This window comes from Numida meleagris, chromosome 3 (genome assembly GCF_002078875.1).
Source record: "Numida meleagris isolate 19003 breed g44 Domestic line chromosome 3, NumMel1.0, whole genome shotgun sequence".
Classification (NCBI taxonomy): domain Eukaryota; kingdom Metazoa; phylum Chordata; class Aves; order Galliformes; family Numididae; genus Numida; species Numida meleagris.
In genome coordinates, this window is record NC_034411.1 from 55,405,895 (window position 1) to 55,425,150 (window position 19,256).

Sequence of the window (19,256 nt, forward strand, 5' to 3'; positions counted from 1 at the left end):
TTCTGTCGGGTCAGGTCCTTCCACCATTTCCAGAATAAACTCAGAACAGGCATGCTTTACTTCAACTCATTTAATGGGAACTGTGAGAGGTCTTCAGGTACTCACAGAATGATACTCTGTGAACTGTAATGCAAGTGCATCATGGGGAGAACTTCAGTTTGATTATAATGTGGAGGAGGAGCTGAAATACTTACTCCAAAGCATACATCACTTGGTTTAACTGAAATAAACCTGTGCCTTGCATATTAAATGCAAAAATACCCCAAACCTTTGATTGTTATTTTGTTTGAACTGCTGTATTTGTGCTGGTCCGTACCTACCCTTCCCACAAAAGTGAAAGGTAGCCTTCTTTACACTTGTGTGCTTTAGCCCAAATTCAGAAGGTACAGGCATTTGACCATGTATGAAAGATTGTACTGCTGACTGCGTGCACGTTTGTAGAAGTATCGGCAATGCTTTAAGTAGAAATGGATTATGCCAAATCATTTGAGTGAACGTACCTGAAAACTCTTACTGCCGAAACTGAAGCTTATGATTTATTGTTATTTGATAGGTCTTCTCATAGTCTTGAATTTGCATTTAAGTACGTAAGACATGAAGGTTTTCCTGCATTTGTAGGATTCTGGAAGTTCTGCCATTCATTCTGCCAAGCTCCTGTATTGAGCTTAGCCCACTTGAACTTGTGTTCAAAGCTAGAAAACATTAAGGTTGATTTTATATCAGGGGCTAAGTTACTGCAAGCAGAAGAATGTGTGTTAAAACTGAAGACTTTGGTAAATTTCTTGTGGACAGGGAAGTGCGATATGGAATGAACCTGTGATGACCCCTCCTGCATACAGTTGTCATATGTTTTGAGACTTGGTATTCTGTGACTGCGGAAAAGTTATGACATGCTTTGTCAGTGTGTAGTTTGGGAGCCAGCAACAGGGCCTAACCCAGTTTCAACATAATGCGCTGCTTTTTGGCTCTGATTTGGACTCTGCCCAGAGGCTCCAGTTGGTTGATGAATAAATGGCCTGTTATTGGGCAACGAAGCCATATCAACTATATTCAATCAAAATTTGTTTGTACCTTGGTCCACAACAAGTTTTAAGGTGTAGCAGTGGTCTAGTGTTCAAAAGCTTTCTAGGTTTTTGAAACTAGCTCTTTTCTAGCTCTCTGGATGGAGATTTTGACAGTCTCCTGGTTTTAACATACTGCTGTTTAGCACAGATGTAGCAGTTTTAGTCAGCGTAGAGTGCAAGGAGATGGCATGCAATCTCAGAGCCATTCAGTTGTCTAAGCGTTCTCTCTTGGAGAAAGATGTATTTTAAACAGTTGTTACTGGGATCTTTGTGCTCTTGAGAAGTTAAGGCAAAGCTTAATTGTATGTAACGGGCTTGTCTATAGTAAAATATTTCTACTGGAATATCTAAGAAGGGAAACATGAAAGTAGGTGTCTTGCTGCTGGTTTTTTTAGTGTGGATTTCTGACAACATGCCACAAAGTGCCTGCAACTAGGCAGGATCATGCTTCTCAGTGTTTGTGGGTTTTTTTACCTGAAGGGCTTCTGCTTGTATTGCTTGGATTGAGGATATTGATAGAAAAAAGGTATGTTTCTTATGTGTTAAAACCCTGGAAGAACTATTGTTTTGGAGGTTACAGGGGCAAATATTGATGATAAAGCAAATGAGCTGCAGACAAAGTAGTCCAAGCCTCTTTTCTCTGTGCTTGCCGATAGTAAGGAGCAGGTCCCTGGTGAGGTATTTAGGTCTTGAATTATTTTGTGCAGTTGTTGCAAAAGGAATTTCTGCAGGCTGTAGCTTGAAAAACTGGTATAGGGAACATTTTTCTTCAGCATTTTATTTCCTATAGAGATAAGTAAACTCATAGATATTAGATCTATCCTGCCTCCCTGCTTTAACTCCTGCAGCAGAGGGGAAAGTAAATCACAGAGATGGTCATTTTTCCACCCTTTCCTCTGTTCCTGCTGCTGTTGCAGTAGTTCCCTCTGACTTGCAAGTGAGCGATGCAGGGAAGACGGAGAGAGGGGGGAGGAGTTCAGACTCGGTGTGCAAATACGCACTGAACTATGAATCTAAATTGGCACCTCTTAGGAAAAAATCACTGATGAAGCAAGCTGCTAACAATGGCTTACTCAGAGGCTCGCTTAGTGCTGGAAAACTTTATAGCCGGCGAATTTGTTCCTTGTTCCTCCTACATAGACTCCTATAACCCATCCACAGGAGATGTCTATTGCAGGGTGCCAGACAGTGGCAAAGAAGAGGTGAGTACTATCCAAGTGCACAAAGAGGTGAAAATGTGAAATGGATGTTGTGAGTGGGAGAGGCTGGAAGGCAAAAGATCAGAAAAGACAAATGTAAAAGATAAAGACTTCTAAGACTTAAATGAGTAAGGTCTTGATTGTGTTGTAGCATTGTGTAATTTATTGCTGCAGCAGCAAATACTGATTTTTATTATTTATTCTTACATTTTGCAATTAGAAAGTAATAGACTGAGTTACAAACCAGTGTAAATCAAACAAGATTCAGTTCCTTCAGTAGAGCTGTTTCAGCTCACACAGGGATGTCTTGTATGTAAATTAACAGTAATGCTCAGACTGGCACTAAGTGCAAACAGACAGGAAGAGAGAGAAAAGGGTTATTGACCTCTTATAGAATAAACTTAGAGGCACTGTGTGCAGGTAAATGTGTTCTGCCCTTTTGTCTTGATCATTTACAGTTGTCCTTCAAAAGGATTTTGGCATTCTGGCCCTTCCCCTGCAGTATGGTATAAAGCTTCAGACCCTTCTGGCTTTGGTATTAGCAGCTGGATATGAAAGATGGTGAGGTGGCTGCATTGTGTATACATTTCCTTACAAAGCAGTCTGTCCTCTGCATCAATGTGGTGTTTCCTAGTCCTGTGCTCTCTGATGGGATGAATGTCTTTTGTATGTCAATGTAACATTCATCAGGGTTGCTGCAGCTTCACTGATGCCACTTTATAAGGACCTAGAAGTGCTTAGCATACTGGTTCAGGTTTGGCAAGGATAGAATCAATTAGAAAATGTATGTAAAAGACTTGGAAAACACTAAGAGTTTACATTGTTTTTATTTTCCAAACATTCTTTTTTTTAAAATGAAGTGCTATTGCTATGTAGCTGTTCACTTGCATTTCAGCCCTGCAGACATTTCTTTGCTTCTTTCAGCAGAAACCTTTGCACTGTAATTTCAATTGGGTAAATATTTGCTAGATGCCGATGACCAAGGGTTAAAGTGTAACAGGTTCGGTTTGCTAGAATACATCTGTGAAAGTTTGCTCCAGCCAGCCCTAACTATGCCTGGAAAGACTTCTCTTTGATGTGCAGGTGCAAATCATCCTGTTCATTTATTTGCAGAATCATAAAATTGAGAGAGATGTGAGAATGCCAGAACAACTTAACAAAAGTAGGCTACTGGCCATGCTGTAGATATTGGAGATAGAGTCCAGATACGTGTGAGGAACAATGGCTTCTCTCTTCTCAGCTTAGGGGTTGTGCCGTACATAGTGTTTGGGTCCTGTAAAGTTGACAAGTCCTTTGCTCCTCCCTTTAGGCAGCTGTATCAAAGAGTGGGCTTTGCACAGCTGGCATCCACTGGTGACTAGTGGAATATGCTGGAGGAGAAAGTGAAATCAACCTGCTTAGAGGTTATCTGGAGATTGCAAAATAAGCATCAAGGTCCAGGTTCAATGAAGAACTCGATGCTGTTTTCTAACAAGGCTCAACATCCTGGTGGTGATTTTGATTGGTTTCACTGGAAACTTAAAACACAGTGGAGACGAAAGGCAAACCTGTTTCTGATCCTGGAATTCAACACCGGCCAAAGGCAAGGGCTGTGTCAGCCAGTTTCTGTTAAAAAAACTCAATGCAAGCTTGAGCAGGTGCCCTACATCTCCAAAAGACAAGCTGGTGGGAGCTGATAAGACCTGGCAAAAATCTCTTCTAAAAAAAAAAAAATCTCTTTTTAAAGTCCTTTGCATCATCCACTGGGAAAGCAGGCATCATGTTGCAAGGGGTATTTTGTGTATTTTGGTATCAATCTTTTATGATAGCTCTGAATTGTGTGCTCTGTGTCATTCTTGTGCAGAGGAGGAAAGCAGAAGGAAGTGTTTCAGACGCAAATTCATAGTTGAATTTTTATGCATGTCTTCTTCGTGGCTCAACTTGTTTTTGCTAGTTAAACTGTTACAACCCTTGTTCCCTCTTACTACTTCTGTGTTAATTCTGTATTAGGGAGACCTGAGAGCGGCCTTTTGGTATCTAAAGGGGGGCTGTAAGAAGGGGAACAGACTCTTTAGCAGAGTCTGTGGTGATAAGAGGAAATGGTTTCAAACTAAAAGAGGGGAGATTTAGACTGGATATAGGGAGTTTTTTATGATAAGGGTGATGAGACACTGGCACAGGTTGCCCAGAGATGTGGCAGAAGCCCCGTCCCTGGAGACGTTCAGGGTGAGGCCGGAGGGGCTCTGAGCAGCCTGATCTAGCTGTAGGTGTTCATTTTAGGGAAATTGGAGCAGATGGCCATTAAGGGTCCCTTCCAACTCTAATGATTCTGTGATAATCTTTTTTTTGTTTGTTTTCCTCTTGCTTTTTTAGGCCAGTCCACTGCCACTTCATTCCTTCCTTTGCCAATTTTCTGCTTCTCTGTGAAGATGCAACCTCTTCTTCCTTCTAAACTTGCTGGAGGGTTAAAAGTGCAGATGACTCAAACTTCGCATCAGGTCTCTTAGAGCACAGAAGCACCAGGTGGTACAGGCAGCAAAAGAGGGAACAGATGAGAAGCAGCACCACAATGGCACCTAATGACGAGAGGGTGGAAGAACAAGTTAGTTAATAGAGGTGGTTTTGTTTCATAGGGGACGAACCTTTTCAGGGTAGGCGCCCTCCTCACCTGACTTACTCAAGAAGCTGCAGTTCCCCTTTCCCGGACCTGCTTTGGCCCTCCTCCAGCTGCTTGGTTGTTGAACTCTGCCTAAAGGCCAGAGTCTAGGTTTGTGGGCTTGGCCAGTGATCTGTGTGACTTTTGTGAGCTAGTTTATTTCCCATTGGCCTCCATACCATATAATCCTGTCCCTCAAGCTCTGGCCCTCGTTTGAGGGAGCCTGTAAATTCTCCTGTGAATAGGGAGGGAGGTGGGGGGTGGGAAAGAAGGAAAAAAAGAAACAGGATTTCCACGTGTTTGAACTTATGTATGCTCTTTCGTAAAAACATCATTGGAGTGTCTATAAATTACTTCATGATTTTTGTAACACCCATCATTATCTGAAGGCGCAAATTTGGAAATCAGTTCTGTGGAATTGACAGAAAACAGTCTTCAGCAATTGCACAGGAGCCAGAACTGACAGCATTAGCAGAGCCTAGAATCATCTGATTTAATCATCTGATTTATGTTCTATCAACATCTTTCTAGTTACTGACTGGGGTATATTTCCCAAAGCTGAAGAAATTTTTGAGCAAAAATGATGGGAAACCAACCAAGACAGCTTTGGCTAAAAGCCCACCTTGGTGCATATTTAGACAATACAAGCAATTAAGTAATACATAAGCAAAAAATGGGAAATAATGCCATTAATTAAAATATAGAAAGGTGCTGGTAGCCATCCTAGTAACCTTGAGAGACTGGTGAACAGCATCCGGAAGGAACTGCTCAATCAATAGATCTAAGTAATTTTCCTTCAAGTGCCCTGAGGAAAAGATCGATGAAGGTGGGAGTTTTCTATTTAATTTTAACCCTTTGAAGCCTACTCTGCTTTTAGAGAAGTGCTGGTATTCTGCAAGTATTCAGAAAAGTCAGGCTGATGGACCATGCAGAAGTTATGTACATCTCAGGCAAAATGCTGGCAAAACAGGTATGCATTGATATAAACGCATGTAATGATTTTTCATACCTGTGGACTTTGTTAGGTAGCTGTGATCAGGTAAGACTGTTTTTTTCCTCTGAGCGACTCTTCTATAGACATATTCTCAATCCTTTCTTGAACGAAACTGGGGGAGGTGAGAAAGGAAATCAAAGGTTAGCGGAGCGTACAGTCTATTCCTTCCCAGAGCCATTATTTTCATAGTTGATGTCCTTTCTGGCAAGACCAAACTGTGGACATGTATGGTGAAGCTGCTTATGTTCTGGGAGATTTTTGCACTTCCCCTCATGAGAAACAAGATTCTGCATGAGCTGGACCAATGGCATTTGCTGGTGCCAGCTGACTTGTCTGGTATTTCCTCCAGGCCTGGAGTGCTGCCTAATAGTTGAGAAGAAAAGCAAGAGTTACAGTGAAAATCAATATCAAGAACAGGAACTATCAATAGCGATTCTTGAGTTAAGGGATGGTGTCTTGAGAAGATGAAAATGAAGAAGTCATATATCTGAAGAGATTCAGTGTTTCCAGAAACGTGGTTTGAATTATTACCTCTCAAATTTGAGCAGATCTGCTGATTGTTTGACATTTTTTCTGAGGCATTTCATTAATATTTACTATTGATCTTTTGCCTTTTTAGGTGGAAGCTGCAGTCAGAGCTGCCAAAGATGCCTTCCCAATTTGGTCCTCAAAAAGCCCACTGGAAAGATCTCAGATCTTGAACAAATTGGCAGACCTGATTGAATATGACCTGGAAGCATTTGCCCAAGCAGAGTCAAAGGATCAGGGTAAAAATCTAAACTATTGATGTCAAATATAGTGTCTCAGTGTGTATCCGAATGGAGGATATGGTCAAGATTTTTAGTAATACGTGAGCTTTTGGTGCGAACAAGGGTAACTTCTGTAGAAGTCACTGATTTGGGACTCCTGTGGCACTCAAAGGCTTGCTTGTCAGAATTGCTAAGCATTGACTGGAGTTGTTACGTGTTTGTGATGCAGTACTACAGGGTAGCTGTTATTGATGATGACTGTGCTGTGCCAGGCACTAACTGGGTGCAGAACAAAAGACATTTCCCCAAAAAACACACAAACTACAGTTTTCAAAGCAGAATTTAAAGCTTTTTTTCTCAGTGGTGTTTAGATGAGCTATTTTCTCCCCCTGATATCACACCAGTTTGTTTGATTTTGTTTCAGGAAAAACGATTACATTTGCTAGAACAGTGGACATCCCTCGGGCAGTATATAACTTCCGATTCTTTGCCTCTTCCATCCTTCATCACACGACAGAGTGCACCGAGATGGCAAGCATTGGCTGTGTGCATTACACCTCACGGGCGCCTGTGGGAGTTGGTATGGTGTTCCTGGAGCACGGAAAACTGGGCAGTGTCTGCCTGAGACAACAGAGAGGAGTTTTTAAATCTAACATTTATTTTTTCTGGGTCAAGTGCTACACGTGACTGGTCTGCTAAATCATGAGAAACTCCATGTAAATTCACTTATGCTGCTTTGCCTTAGATAGAAAGTTTATGTGATGCCTTAAAATGTGCCTAGAATGAGAGAATTTCCTGAGGTGGAAGGAACCCACAAGGATCATTGAGTCCAGTGTAGGGCCCACACTGCACCACCCCAAATCCAAACCCTATGTCTGAGAGCACTGCCCAAACACTTCTTGAACTCCAGCACTTGGGGCCATGACCACTGCCCTGGGCAGCCTGTGCCATGCCCACCACCTTCTCGTGCAGAGCCTTTCTCTGACACCAGGCATCAATTTACCCAAGACCAAGCAGCAGCAGCACGCAGTGCAGGCCGAAGCACGCAGCTGCCTTTTAGCCGGGGAATTGCTGAACTGCGCCGCTAGATGCTGCTCTTGCTTTAGATATAAAGTGGCTGTGCTGAATTTACGAGGGATGGAGTCATAAGGATTCTATTGTTATACAGTTGATGTAATTATGTATAAATGCTTTGAATTCAAGTTTGAATTATTAAAAAAAGACAAAATTGGCGAGGCTAGTGGGCCCTACAGATTTCTTTTTAACTTTTCCGATCAATATGCAAAGGAAAAGTATTCCCAAGGGCAGTTACTGAAAAAAAAAACAACCTAGTAATTCAGTGATTTGTGGAAACGGCAGCTTTATTTTTGTGGAAACAGGAAAATATGCACTGTGTGCTGTGCATGCTCTTTTTAATACTAAAATTGGGAAGAAATCTCCAAAGAATATCATAAAGCAAGAGTGATCTGGGCTAGCTGAGGTTGCTTTGGCTTGCTGACACAGAAAATTACCACAGACCAGTTGATGAGAACAGTTTTCATGGCTAGTCTTGCCTCAGTGTTCCTGGAAAACCATGAAAAGCATGCTGTGAATATAAGCTGCTGCCGCAGGGAAGCTGCAAAACTCAGTGTCCAGCAGATCAGCTTTAGGGTCATTTGCATAGATCTTTTAAAATGATCTGCCTGTGAAGGAGACTTCTAGCTACAAATTTCTTTTACAGTTGTCTGGAAATACAAGCCATAGCCAAATTCCCTTCCGAAATCTGAACTGATATGTAGATGCTGGAGTACAGAGGGTTGAGTTTTGTATCCCAGTAAACCGTGCTCCTGTCTTTTGTGGTTTCCCCTTGTAGCTGGTTTAATCAGTCCTTGGAATTTGCCACTGTATTTGCTGACCTGGAAAATAGCTCCTGCCATTGCATGTGGAAATACCGTGGTTGCCAAGCCGAGTGAGATGACATCTGTCACAGCCTGGATGATGTGCAAACTCTTGGAGAAAGCAGGTAAATCCCTGAGCATATTAGGGTGGATGAATGGGGTGGACTTCCTGCAACATTTCATTGCAGAAATCAGAATGCTCAGAAAACTTGAGTTTGTTGTAACTGAATATCACTGTAGAGTGAAAAGCACTCCCTGTGATCATACTATTCCATCTCCCCAACCCCAGCTATTTCCCTGTTTGATTTTTTTCACTGTCTTCTCATGAAAAGTCTTCCTGTATCTCTCTCCCCACTCCTGCCCTCCCTGTGGGGGTTTCCTATGTCCACAATGCCAGCAAAGGAATCACAAAAGCATGAGAGAGTGAGAACCAGTTCTTGGTGACTCTCATGACTGCATTTAGAAAATGGGAAGATAACTGCTTCTTCCCTGTTACAGAACAACTGAAAAGTGGGTCACTGGTGGTGGATGTTGGGCAGGCTTGACTGATTGGTAGAACTGGTTTTATTGTTTAACCTGTGACCATGCTACCTAAGTTGAGGGTCACTCTTCGTCAGTAATGATTTTCTAAATCCGGGGACAAAACACAGGCAACTGAAACCTGCAGAGCAAGAGGAGGGTGTGCTTACTTTGTGCTTCTCTTCCCATGAGGGATGCCCCATGGGGTGGTGAACGTGGTGTTTGGGACGGGAGCCAAGGCAGGAGAAGCCCTCGTCTGCCATCCCGATGTGCCCCTCATCTCCTTCACGGGAAGCACGCTCACAGCCCAGCGGATCACAGAGAAGAGCGCTCCGCACTGCAAAAAGCTTTCTCTGGAGCTGGGAGGCAAAAACCCTGCAATCATCTTTGACGATGCTGACTTGAGCCAGTGCATCCCCACGACCCTGCGGTCCAGCTTTGCCAACCAGGTGCCTCTCACCTCTATACTGTGTGTTTGCAGCAGGAGGCGTGCATGTGTCAGCGTGGCACACGTGTCTGTACCTTTGAATCCAAATCCTAAACTGACAAGGTCTGTCTCCAGGTTCTGGATTGGGAGCAAATTCCAAGTAGAAAAAGTATGAGATTATTTACCTTATTCCAGTACCAGGGAAGTAAAATAAGAATGTGCTCATTCTACGGCTCTCCATTGGAGGTTAAAAAAAAAAAAAAAGTATCCTTATCCTTTTCACAATAGATATATCCTTTATTCTTCCAGGAAGCAGTTGCTTTAAATTCCTCCCTCCAATTAAGTGGAAAACTTGATTTGCTGAAACTAAATTAGGAAGTTCCCCCTAAATTCTATCAGTGTTTCTGTTCCCATCCTTAGGAGAGATTGCCAAAGCCATAAAACTGTATCAGGACAAGCATTCAGAAAAATAGCCTGGCATGAGAGTAGCATTTTTAGGAAATGAAGAGAGGCATCAGTCAGAAATGGAAATCTCATTTCCTATGAAAAATGTTGGAGAAGATAGAATGTTATTAATGAAAAAAACCAAATTTGCTTACATTAGTGAATGACTGTGTAATCCTGTTATTACTGTGTTGTCTTCTTTCTTCCTTTTTGATCTGGGAAAAATCCTGCTTTGCTGTGTTGTGAATATCGTTTGCACTCCTGAGCATGCAGGAACACAAGTCTCATCCTGGGAAGCAACTCCTAGTACAGGAGAGTAGTACAATGTAACATGAACTGATTTTGTTTTGATAGGGAGAGATCTGCCTTTGCACCTCCAGGATCTTTGTTCAGAGGGGCATATACAGTGAATTTGTGAAGAGATTTGTAGCAGAGACTAAGAAGTGGAAGGTTGGGAACCCCTCAGATCCTACTGTCGACGTGGGAGCACTAATAAGTAAAGAACATCTAGAAAAGGTGGTATTAAATGGAGTTTATCTGATCTTACCTTTTGTTGGGTTACTAAAGGTGCTTCTAGAGGCAATTAAGATTCAAAGGCATTATAAGGTATTTATTTGGTAAGGTTTCTGTTGCCTGTGGCTTGGAATCACATGACGACTCTGGAAAAATCAACTCCATGCAGAAAATAATTTAAAATAACAGTTTTTTTCTCATTTGAAGTGTAAAAAACTCAAAGTGGATAGATATAAATCCTGAATTTATGCTGACTAATCTTACAGCTCAACAACATTTTCATGTATGTTAGGACTGCATTTGCTGAGATCATTTATTCACTTAATAAGAAAATTAACTGAGGTAAAACTCTTATTTTTATATCACTCTTTGCACATCCTGCTAGCAGGAATTTGGAATGGCATGGGTGTAGGTTGACAACTGAGACAACGCACAATTATATCTGCCTCTATGACTTTTTGTGGTTTCAGCCACGGTTCAGGAGGGCAGATGTTTGGACCCCAAAACTGACACAATCAGTGTAAACAACCACAAACTGAGGGAGAAAGCCAAACCTCTGTCATACTTCTTGAGGCCTCAGCAAGTTCTCCAGCCTGTTCTATTGCTGAGTGGTAGAAACACCCACTGCTTGAGGTCTTCGGTGGCACCATAGAGGACTTCTGTGTCTAGAATACAAAGGTGTTTAAAAGAAGAAAAAGAGAAGGAAGCACAGTGCTATCTCTGTGGTATTTCTATAGGGAGAAAAACAGAACAAAGATTCTGGAGCAGTAGAAGATCCAACAGCATGTCCTATGTATAGCATATGAATCGCAGCAGCCATGGGAACAGCTTTAATTACTTATTGATGACATTTTCTATAGACTTCATGGCTTTATCATCCTAGTGCCATGTAAACATTCAACAAGCCTGCCCATGAGGCAGGAAAATGTTACTGATCCCTTTAAGTAATGAGTGAACCATGGCACAGAAGATATGTCAAATTGCCCAAACTCCTGGAAAAAGGGAGGAGTACTTTGGGAGCATTTGTGTTTTCACCATGGGTCCTACCATTCTGAGAATAATTACTGACAAGGGTCAGTAGTGATGCCCGTTAGGCTTTTACAGAAATATATTTTAAAAAGCTGGGGAATACCCCTCTGCCATTAGAAGGGAAGTAACAGCAGTGTGATGCTATTAGAGATATTCCTGGACTCCTGGGGATTTAGCCAGACTGGAGAGGTGGGCTCTTGGAATGTTGTCCTTTAGGAATGATAATTTCCTGCTGTTTCCTCAGGTGAGGAGCTATGTGAAGAAAGCTAAGGCTGAAGGAGCCAGAATCCTCTGTGGAGAGGGAGTGGATTCCTTGACTCTCCCAGCTGGCAACCAGAAAGGCTATTTCATGTTGCCTACCATTATTGCCGAAATCAAAGATGAGTCCTGTTGCATGCAAGAAGAGATTTTTGGTCCTGTGACATGTGTGGTAGCATTTGATACAGAAGAAGAAGTGGTCAAAAGAGCCAATGGTGTGAAATATGGCCTTGCAGCCACTGTGTGGTCCAGCAACGTGGGACGCATTCACCGAGTGGCACAAAGGCTGCAATCTGGCTTGGTGTGGACCAACTGCTGGCTTGTTAGAGATCTGAACCTGCCATTTGGTGGGATGAAAGCCTCAGGTGTAGGAAGGGAGGGAGCAAAGGATTCCTATGAGTTCTTCACTGAGGTCAAAACCATCACAATAAAGCACTGAAAAAAATAATGGAAAAATGTTAGGGTAAAATAAATTACTAATTTGCGTTACCTTAAATGGCTTTCTGGAATACTGACTGCTATTAAGGACATCTTTTCCTTGGACTTCTGTCAAGAAACATCAATGATGGCTCAAACAGACACTCAAATGTTAATGTTGAATGTAGCCTTTCATTAGATGAGATAATTGGCGTGATCTCCACAATCAACCCATTCCAAATCAGATTGCTCAGTCATCCTGCCCTTGTGTATGATCTTTTTAGAGTATTGTGATCTCAGAAATCTTTCCCTATAAAGCAGATTGGAGAAAAATGATGTACAACTGTGCCTGTGGCTGGTAAGGGACAAAGATAAAAGTACATTGAGAAGTTGATATATTGAGAATCAGCCCATTTCCATTATAAATAGCAAGTTCCATATACCAATCCATTTTATGCTTCATCAATGTCAGGCAAGGACAGGTGCTATAGCACACTAAATGCCTGAGGCAGTACCTTTAATCTCTTAAGTGGTATTGAAGTAGGGGGTCATGAGATTCTCATGATATACAGAGGCAATAAGCATTTTAATTATAACATGGTTTACATTATGTTGCTGAAACATCCTGACACTTGTTCTCTAACTGTTCTGAAATTACAGCCTTTTGTCACTTCTAGGACTCAGTGATGATGTTTTTCATATCCCTGATCACTGATTTGTCCAGAACAGAGCATTATTCTTCACTAGGAGAGACTAGAAATGACTTTTAAGAGAACTAGCTGTTGGAATGATAGGCTTAGTGAAGTGATGTATTCTGAAGAAGCATTAACAATTCGTTTTATAAATCTGTTTAGGCATATTCATGACCATGTGATGGCAGCAGAACACCTGCTTTGTTTTTTAAACCCTCAGTCGCACATTTTGCTTGGAAGTGAATTAACCACTATATTTGTGCATGTGTTACTCTGCAATTTTTCTATAAGCTTTTGTTTTATTTACAAATCCTGTTTGAAAGAGCGAAAGAAACTTGCAAATGCCTCTTTAGTTTGGGGGGCAGGAATTTTCAACAAGAGCAGATGGTTTTTACACAGTTTGTAGGTCTAGGCAGATTCCTTCCCCCACCTGGTCTGGTCAGGGGTCAGTTTTAATGAGCTGATTTTTTCTTTCAGGAGTTAATTTTGGCTCGGATTTAGACAAAATGCGAGATAAAAACCTGTGTATCATTTGTGTGTTTCTAGCTCACGATGTCTTACAGTTAGGTGGAGCAGCAGGTGGGGACCCATATGTGAGGATTATGGGAGTGTTAGCTCTGTGATCAACATGACTGATGTGGGTTCCCTGCGGTGAACTCCTAGAGTGCCCCATTTGATCATCTCTGTGTCCAGGACTGCATAGAGGTAGGGGAGGCCTGCTGGTGCTGATGGTGGTGCTTACATGCTAAATTTTAAGAACTTTCCTATATTTTCTTTATTCAGACTGACTTCTAGCATAGCAAGTTGTGTGCCTGCCTCTCTTCTGTCCTACAAATTGGCCAAAGAATTTTGTCTTGCAGATGATGAAAGCCACCTCTGCAGCTGCTCTGCTTCAGTGTTTCTACTCTCAGCTCTGGAGGGCAATGGGGAGAATATCCCAACGGATGAGGCAGGCACATCCCAAGCACCTGTCTGACAGGCTCGTGGAGCTGGCTGCACTGTATGACCTGGAATTTTCCAACCCAGCAGCAAAGCTTTTTTTTTTTTTTTTTTTTTTTAAGCACACTGCTCTGGCTTGTGTGTGAAATCATGTGGCCATTGTGAGGATTTGTTTAATTACTGTTATGTAAAGCCTGAACAGTTGCTCCATCTGTTAATTCTTACAAACGGAGTGAGTACAGTTCTGTTTTGCACTGTATTATCTCACTGGAGTGAGATGATTGCTTCGCATGGGTGGATAGTTAGACTTTTCCCAAAGTTTGCTTCTCTCAATTAGCATAGCATGTTTTTTTGTCTTTTTCTTAGCATGAAACATGCTATTGTACAATGCTTGAAAACAGCTTTGCTTAGGGGGAGACCTTGGGCGTGCTCTGGAGAGGATGCAGATCAGTTCTAATGTTTATATTCAAATGAAATTAAGTAAGTCCCTGTTCCCACAGTGTTTATAATTCTTACAAATACTTCTTGTTTTTCCTAATTCCCAGTGATGAAAATGGAATTCAGACTCTTGCCTTATTGGGTCAAATGAAGTTTCATGCCTGACTTAACTAAAGCATGCGGAACTCAAATGTAAGCTAGGCTAGTTTTAAAATCTTACCTTTGAACTTCTGTACTTAAAAAAATATATATCTTAAGATTCAGCTTAATGGGTAGAGTCTCATCTTCTATCTCAAAGACATTCTTCCTCCAACTGAAGGGGAAAAAAAAAGGGGAAGAAAGAAAAGGTACAGAAAGATCCAGAGGACCTTCCTGCCAGGCTTGTCTTCAGGGCTCAGGCATAACTTTTTGCCCCGTGTGGCAGCATGTTTGCTCTACACCTGTCTCAGCTCTAGGAGGGATGTAATCTGAAGTGCCTGAGTACTTGATCTCAAGTTTCTTGTAAAACTTACGGATTTTCTGTGTGGTGAGACAGTGAAAAATTAAAAATGAGTGTGATTTTCCTAGCCTGCGGGAAGACCTGAGTCCCAGTCTCCATCTTAGTTAGTAGTTAAGTATGCTATAGAAAGCTGAATGCAAGGACTAAGGTGGGCTCAGAATAGTCCTAGAAAGTCCTGGTTGCTGGGAGATTTCCTTGGTTGAAGTCTCTTTTTCTCCATTTCAGACATTTGTTTTTGTAATACGAGGGTGATGCTTGTGCTTAGGAACCTCTATGCACTAGCTTTCTTGATCTAGAATGTGTAAAATCCCCACTGGCAACAGCTGGAGATTAGGTGGAGAGCGGTGAATAATGAGAGAAGAAGGAAGTCCTGCAATATTATTGGATAACTGAGTTAGCTGGGTGCATATTATTGCTGCTGAAGGGAAAGCTATGGTTCCAGAAACTGTGTGCGTACAGTGCTGTGTCCTGAAAAGGAGCAGTTGAAAAGGATTTGGAGGTCATGAGTGAACCTCAGTTCGTATGAGAACAACAACTCAGTCAAATCAGTTCTGCTGCAACACTGCTGGGCTGGTATTTCAAAGAGCAAGTTTTCTCTTCTAAAACAGGGGAGGTGATGGAGCACATCTTGCAGACCTCCTCTCTCTTCAGCAAGTGAATTAACCAGAGCAGAGCCTGGCTAATGATGCCTCTTTCTGGCACAGGGTGGCCTTAATCATTTCCAAGAAAGCACAAATGCTTCCATGGAAGGGGGCACAAGGCTGTCTCAGCTTTGAATGTGCTATGACCAGTTAGGAGCATGCTGTTTAAGGAGATGGAGAGATGCTAAACTGTATAAAATGTAAGTACTCGTGCAACTTCACTGCAGATGTGTAGGCGTGTGGAGCTCTGTACGGTTATGTGCAAGTTGAAAGAACATTTCTGTGTATGAGAGGTGTTGTAAAGCGCTCAATTACTATAATGATGCAGCCTATGCAAGTCCCCGTGGGAGCAAAAGGATTCTGTCAGAGTAAGGCTCAGAAGAGCTATCTCCTGGTTTCAGAGAAATGAAAGTAATTATGGACCATTTACTATGGAGAAGTAAGGGGACATTCATTCACAGAGCGCTAAACTTGTCCAATTAACTCCAAGTTCCTAAAATAATAACATAAAGATTATGCTGCCATTTTAGTAATTGAATTTTCTCCTCCTTTGGGAACATTGCATATTACAGTGCCAGCTTACTCTCTGCTATAGAGAGATTTGTTGTTTTTCTTCAGTTTTGGCTTCCTCAGTACAGAAGTCAATCAGAAGTATCATTTTCTGCAGCTGCAAAATAACATTTTCAAGTGTTTATTTAATAAAATGGAAATTAAAAAAAAATTTTCCTAATCTTACCTTAAATTTTAAAATGAACTTCTTTGTACTGACTTGGCTTGAATGAGTTACTGTGTTTACCTGCTGAAAATGCAAGCTTTTGTCCTCAGGAGGAATGCCAAAATATTTGTTGATAGAAATAGCTCAATGTAAACCTTGGATTCTGTTTGGGATTCTTGTGCTAAAATATCCATGTTGTCACATGAGTTAGTTGAGAGCAGATAATTTCAGTCCTTCTTAACGGCTGTATGCAGTCACTCTTTTGCAAGAGGTACTGGAGCCATGTAGAGGACATCGAGTGACTATGATAAGATAGTTGTGGAAATTTGATTAGGAAATTGCCTCCTTCCTGTGCTGTTTTGTTACCAGAGCTGCAAGCCCTCTGAGAGGGGAAGGGATAGTTTTGTAGCCTGTAAATATATTCCTACGGTTAGCTAGTTTTTTTTTCCAGATGTCAGCTCTAATTCTTCAAATGCGCAGTGCAGATTTCTTTTGTGCATCATGTGTGTCTTTGGACTTGTTTATGGTTTGAATCATATGGCATAAGGGAAAAACAGTATCCTGCAACAGCCATGTGCACATATTTCTCAACTGTTCAAACAGGAATTCGTTCTATTAGTGCTCTGTAATTCTTCTCAATCACTTGACTCCTGTGGTAAGCTTCAGACTGCTTTCTTTCTTGGTGAAATGTTTCAAAACCTTTGCTTTGCTTTTAAACAATAAATGTGTGTATGTGCATGAGCCTTTGGATATGTAGCGTTCATGCAGTAGTGCTCTGGTAACAAGGGTGAGCTGAGATGTTGATTCATGTGCTTCCAAAGAGAATCTTGACCTGGTCTGAAACTTTGCCTTCCTGATCAAGTTCTTTCCATAAGCAACCCAACAGAAAAGTAGTTTTGATTCGTGAGCTCTCTAGGACACAACCTGCTGTTTATTTGTAGTGCTTAGTACTACAGGCTCATCTAAATAATTCATTTCCCTTATTTTAAGAAGAAGGGGTCAGAGGAGGTCACATTCCTCTCAGCTGAGATACACTGATGTCCACTTTTGATCAGCTGATGTTTCAGTCCAGTCTTTCTGTCTGCCTCCCTACAAGTTCCTTTTCTTTTCCTCCCAGGGTCTAGTCAGTAACATTGTCCCTGGTGGGATCAGAACCAGGTCAGCGGGAATAAGAGGTAGTGAAGGTAGGCTTATGCTTTGCTAATCACCGTATCTTGCCCTTTGCCCGAGGGACACGGTTTTTGATCGCTGAGCAGAAAAGTACATCTCCAGTCACTCTTTCTGAGGATTGGCTAGATTATTGTGGTTTATGAGTTTGGAAATGAAGGTTAGAATGTTCCGCACAAGATAAAAAAAATCAGCAAGAGGTTGCATTTCTGTCTGTTTTTAACCTATGCTTAATCTTTCTTTCCCTCTTAATATTTGGTAATGAGCAAACCACTTAGATTCACTTGCTGTTTTGCTACAAGATATGATCTCTCACTAGTGTTAGTCACTGTTATAAAGTATTTAATGGGCAGAGTTGTTCTTCAGAAACAGCATTTTTAGCTGGGCTGTTATGTTCTTGGACAGACATAAAAAAGATCACTTTCTGAGGAAGCTGTTGGAAATATTCTATGTTTAAACATCAAAATTGTAGGCTTTGAATGTGGAAGAAAATGTTATCATGTTCTAGCAATATTTACTCTAATGTCCCGTTTGAATTGCCTGTCAATGATACGTACTGAAATCTCATCTCCAACTGAGATACAGCCTGGAAATATCAGTTGCTAAAGAATCCCTGAGGTTTCAAGTAAAACTTTGATGAATAATCCTATGATTGGACTGTTTTTCTGGCAATATCTATCTGTTTTTTATATTTTTATACCAGAAAAGATGAATACTGGTTATCTGTTTCTAGAACTTCATTCAGAGGTCTTCCCATCTTCAAAGCAGTATATCAAATTTAGCTAATTAAGCCTCTTTGCACATCTTACATCTAGAAGTGTGAAGCATTTTTCAATTTGCTGCTGAGGCAATTTATGGACAGAATATAATTTAATACCTGCAAGACATATTCTTCAAAGGCTATCAAGGGTGTTTTTTCTCCTTGTACAGCCATATCCTGAAGGGCTTGGGAAGTTTCACCAGAGAAGACAAACTCTTTGGAGGGGGAGGCAGAAGCTTTCCATCTTAAAGGAACACACACACCACAAAGGGTGGTGATCAATGGTTCTATGTCCAGGTAGAGGCCGGTAACAAGCGGTGTCCCCCAGGGGTCTGTCTTGGGACCGGTGCTTTTTAACATCTTTATCAATGACATTGATGATGGAATTGAGTGCATCCTCAGCAAGCTTGCTGATGACACCAAGCTGAGTGGTGTGGTTGACACAATGGAAGGAAGGGATGCCATTCCAAGGGACCTCAACAGGCTTGAAAGGTGGGCCTGGGTGAATCTAATGACGTTCATTCAAGACAGCAAAGTGCAAGGTTTTGCACTTGTGCCGGAGGAGCCCCAGGCATATATACAGACTGGGTGGAGCAATCCTTGAAAGTAGCCCTGCAGAGAAGGACCTGGGAGTCCTGGTGGATGAAAAACTTAACATGAGCCAGCAGTGTGCTCTCTCAGCTTGGAAAGCAAATGGTATCATGGGCTCCATTGGAAAAGGGGTGGCCAGCAGGGAGAGGGAGGTGATTCTCCCTCTCTACTCTGCCCTTGTGAGGCCCCATCTGGAGTACTGCGTCCAGCTCTGGGGTCCTCAATACAAGAAAGACAGGGAGCTGCTGGAGAGGGTCCAGAGGAGGGCCACAGAGATGACCAGAGGGCTGGAGCACCTCCCCTACAAAGACAGGCTGATGGATCTGGGCTTGTTCAGCCTGGAGAAGAGAAGGCTGCAGGGTAACCTCACTGCAGCCTTCCAGCACCTAAAGGGAGCCTACAAACAGGAGGGGAGCCAAGTCTTTGCAAGGGTAGATAATAGCAGGACAAGGGGAAATGGTTTTAAGTAGAAGGAGGGAAGATTTATATTGGACATGAGGAGGAAGTTCTTTACTATGAGAGTAGTGAGGTGCTGGAACAGGCTACCCAGAGAGGTTGTGGATGCTCCGTCCCTGGAGGTGTTCAAGGCCAGGTTGGATGGGGCCCTGGGGAGCCTAGTCTGGTATTAGATGTGGAAGTTGGTGGCCCTGGCTGCGGCAGGGGGGTTGGAGCTTGATGATCCTTGAGGT

The 19,256-nt window shown here is 42.0% G+C and overlaps 1 protein-coding gene and 1 long non-coding RNA gene across 3 annotated transcripts in view; both read left to right on the forward strand.

Moving 5' to 3' along the window:
• On the forward strand, window positions 1,292–12,924 carry ALDH8A1 (aldehyde dehydrogenase 8 family member A1). The gene is made up of 7 exons (XM_021392157.1): window positions 1,292–2,266; window positions 6,512–6,659; window positions 7,066–7,221; window positions 8,494–8,643; window positions 9,230–9,486; window positions 10,263–10,424; window positions 11,695–12,924. The coding sequence occupies exons 1-7, from the start codon at window positions 2,129–2,131 to the stop codon at window positions 12,145–12,147; spliced, it is 1,464 nt and encodes a 487-aa protein (XP_021247832.1). The 5' UTR covers window positions 1,292–2,128; the 3' UTR covers window positions 12,148–12,924.
• LOC110396510 overlaps window positions 13,047–19,256 on the forward strand; it is a 61,680-nt gene continuing 55,470 nt past the window's right edge. The window contains exon 1 of one of the 2 annotated variants that reach the window (XR_002437019.1): window positions 13,047–13,522. This is a non-coding gene — a long non-coding RNA (uncharacterized LOC110396510). Of the gene's footprint in view, window positions 13,523–13,867; window positions 13,989–19,256 lie in introns of those variants that run through there. The other variant, XR_002437018.1, reaches the window with a different exon arrangement.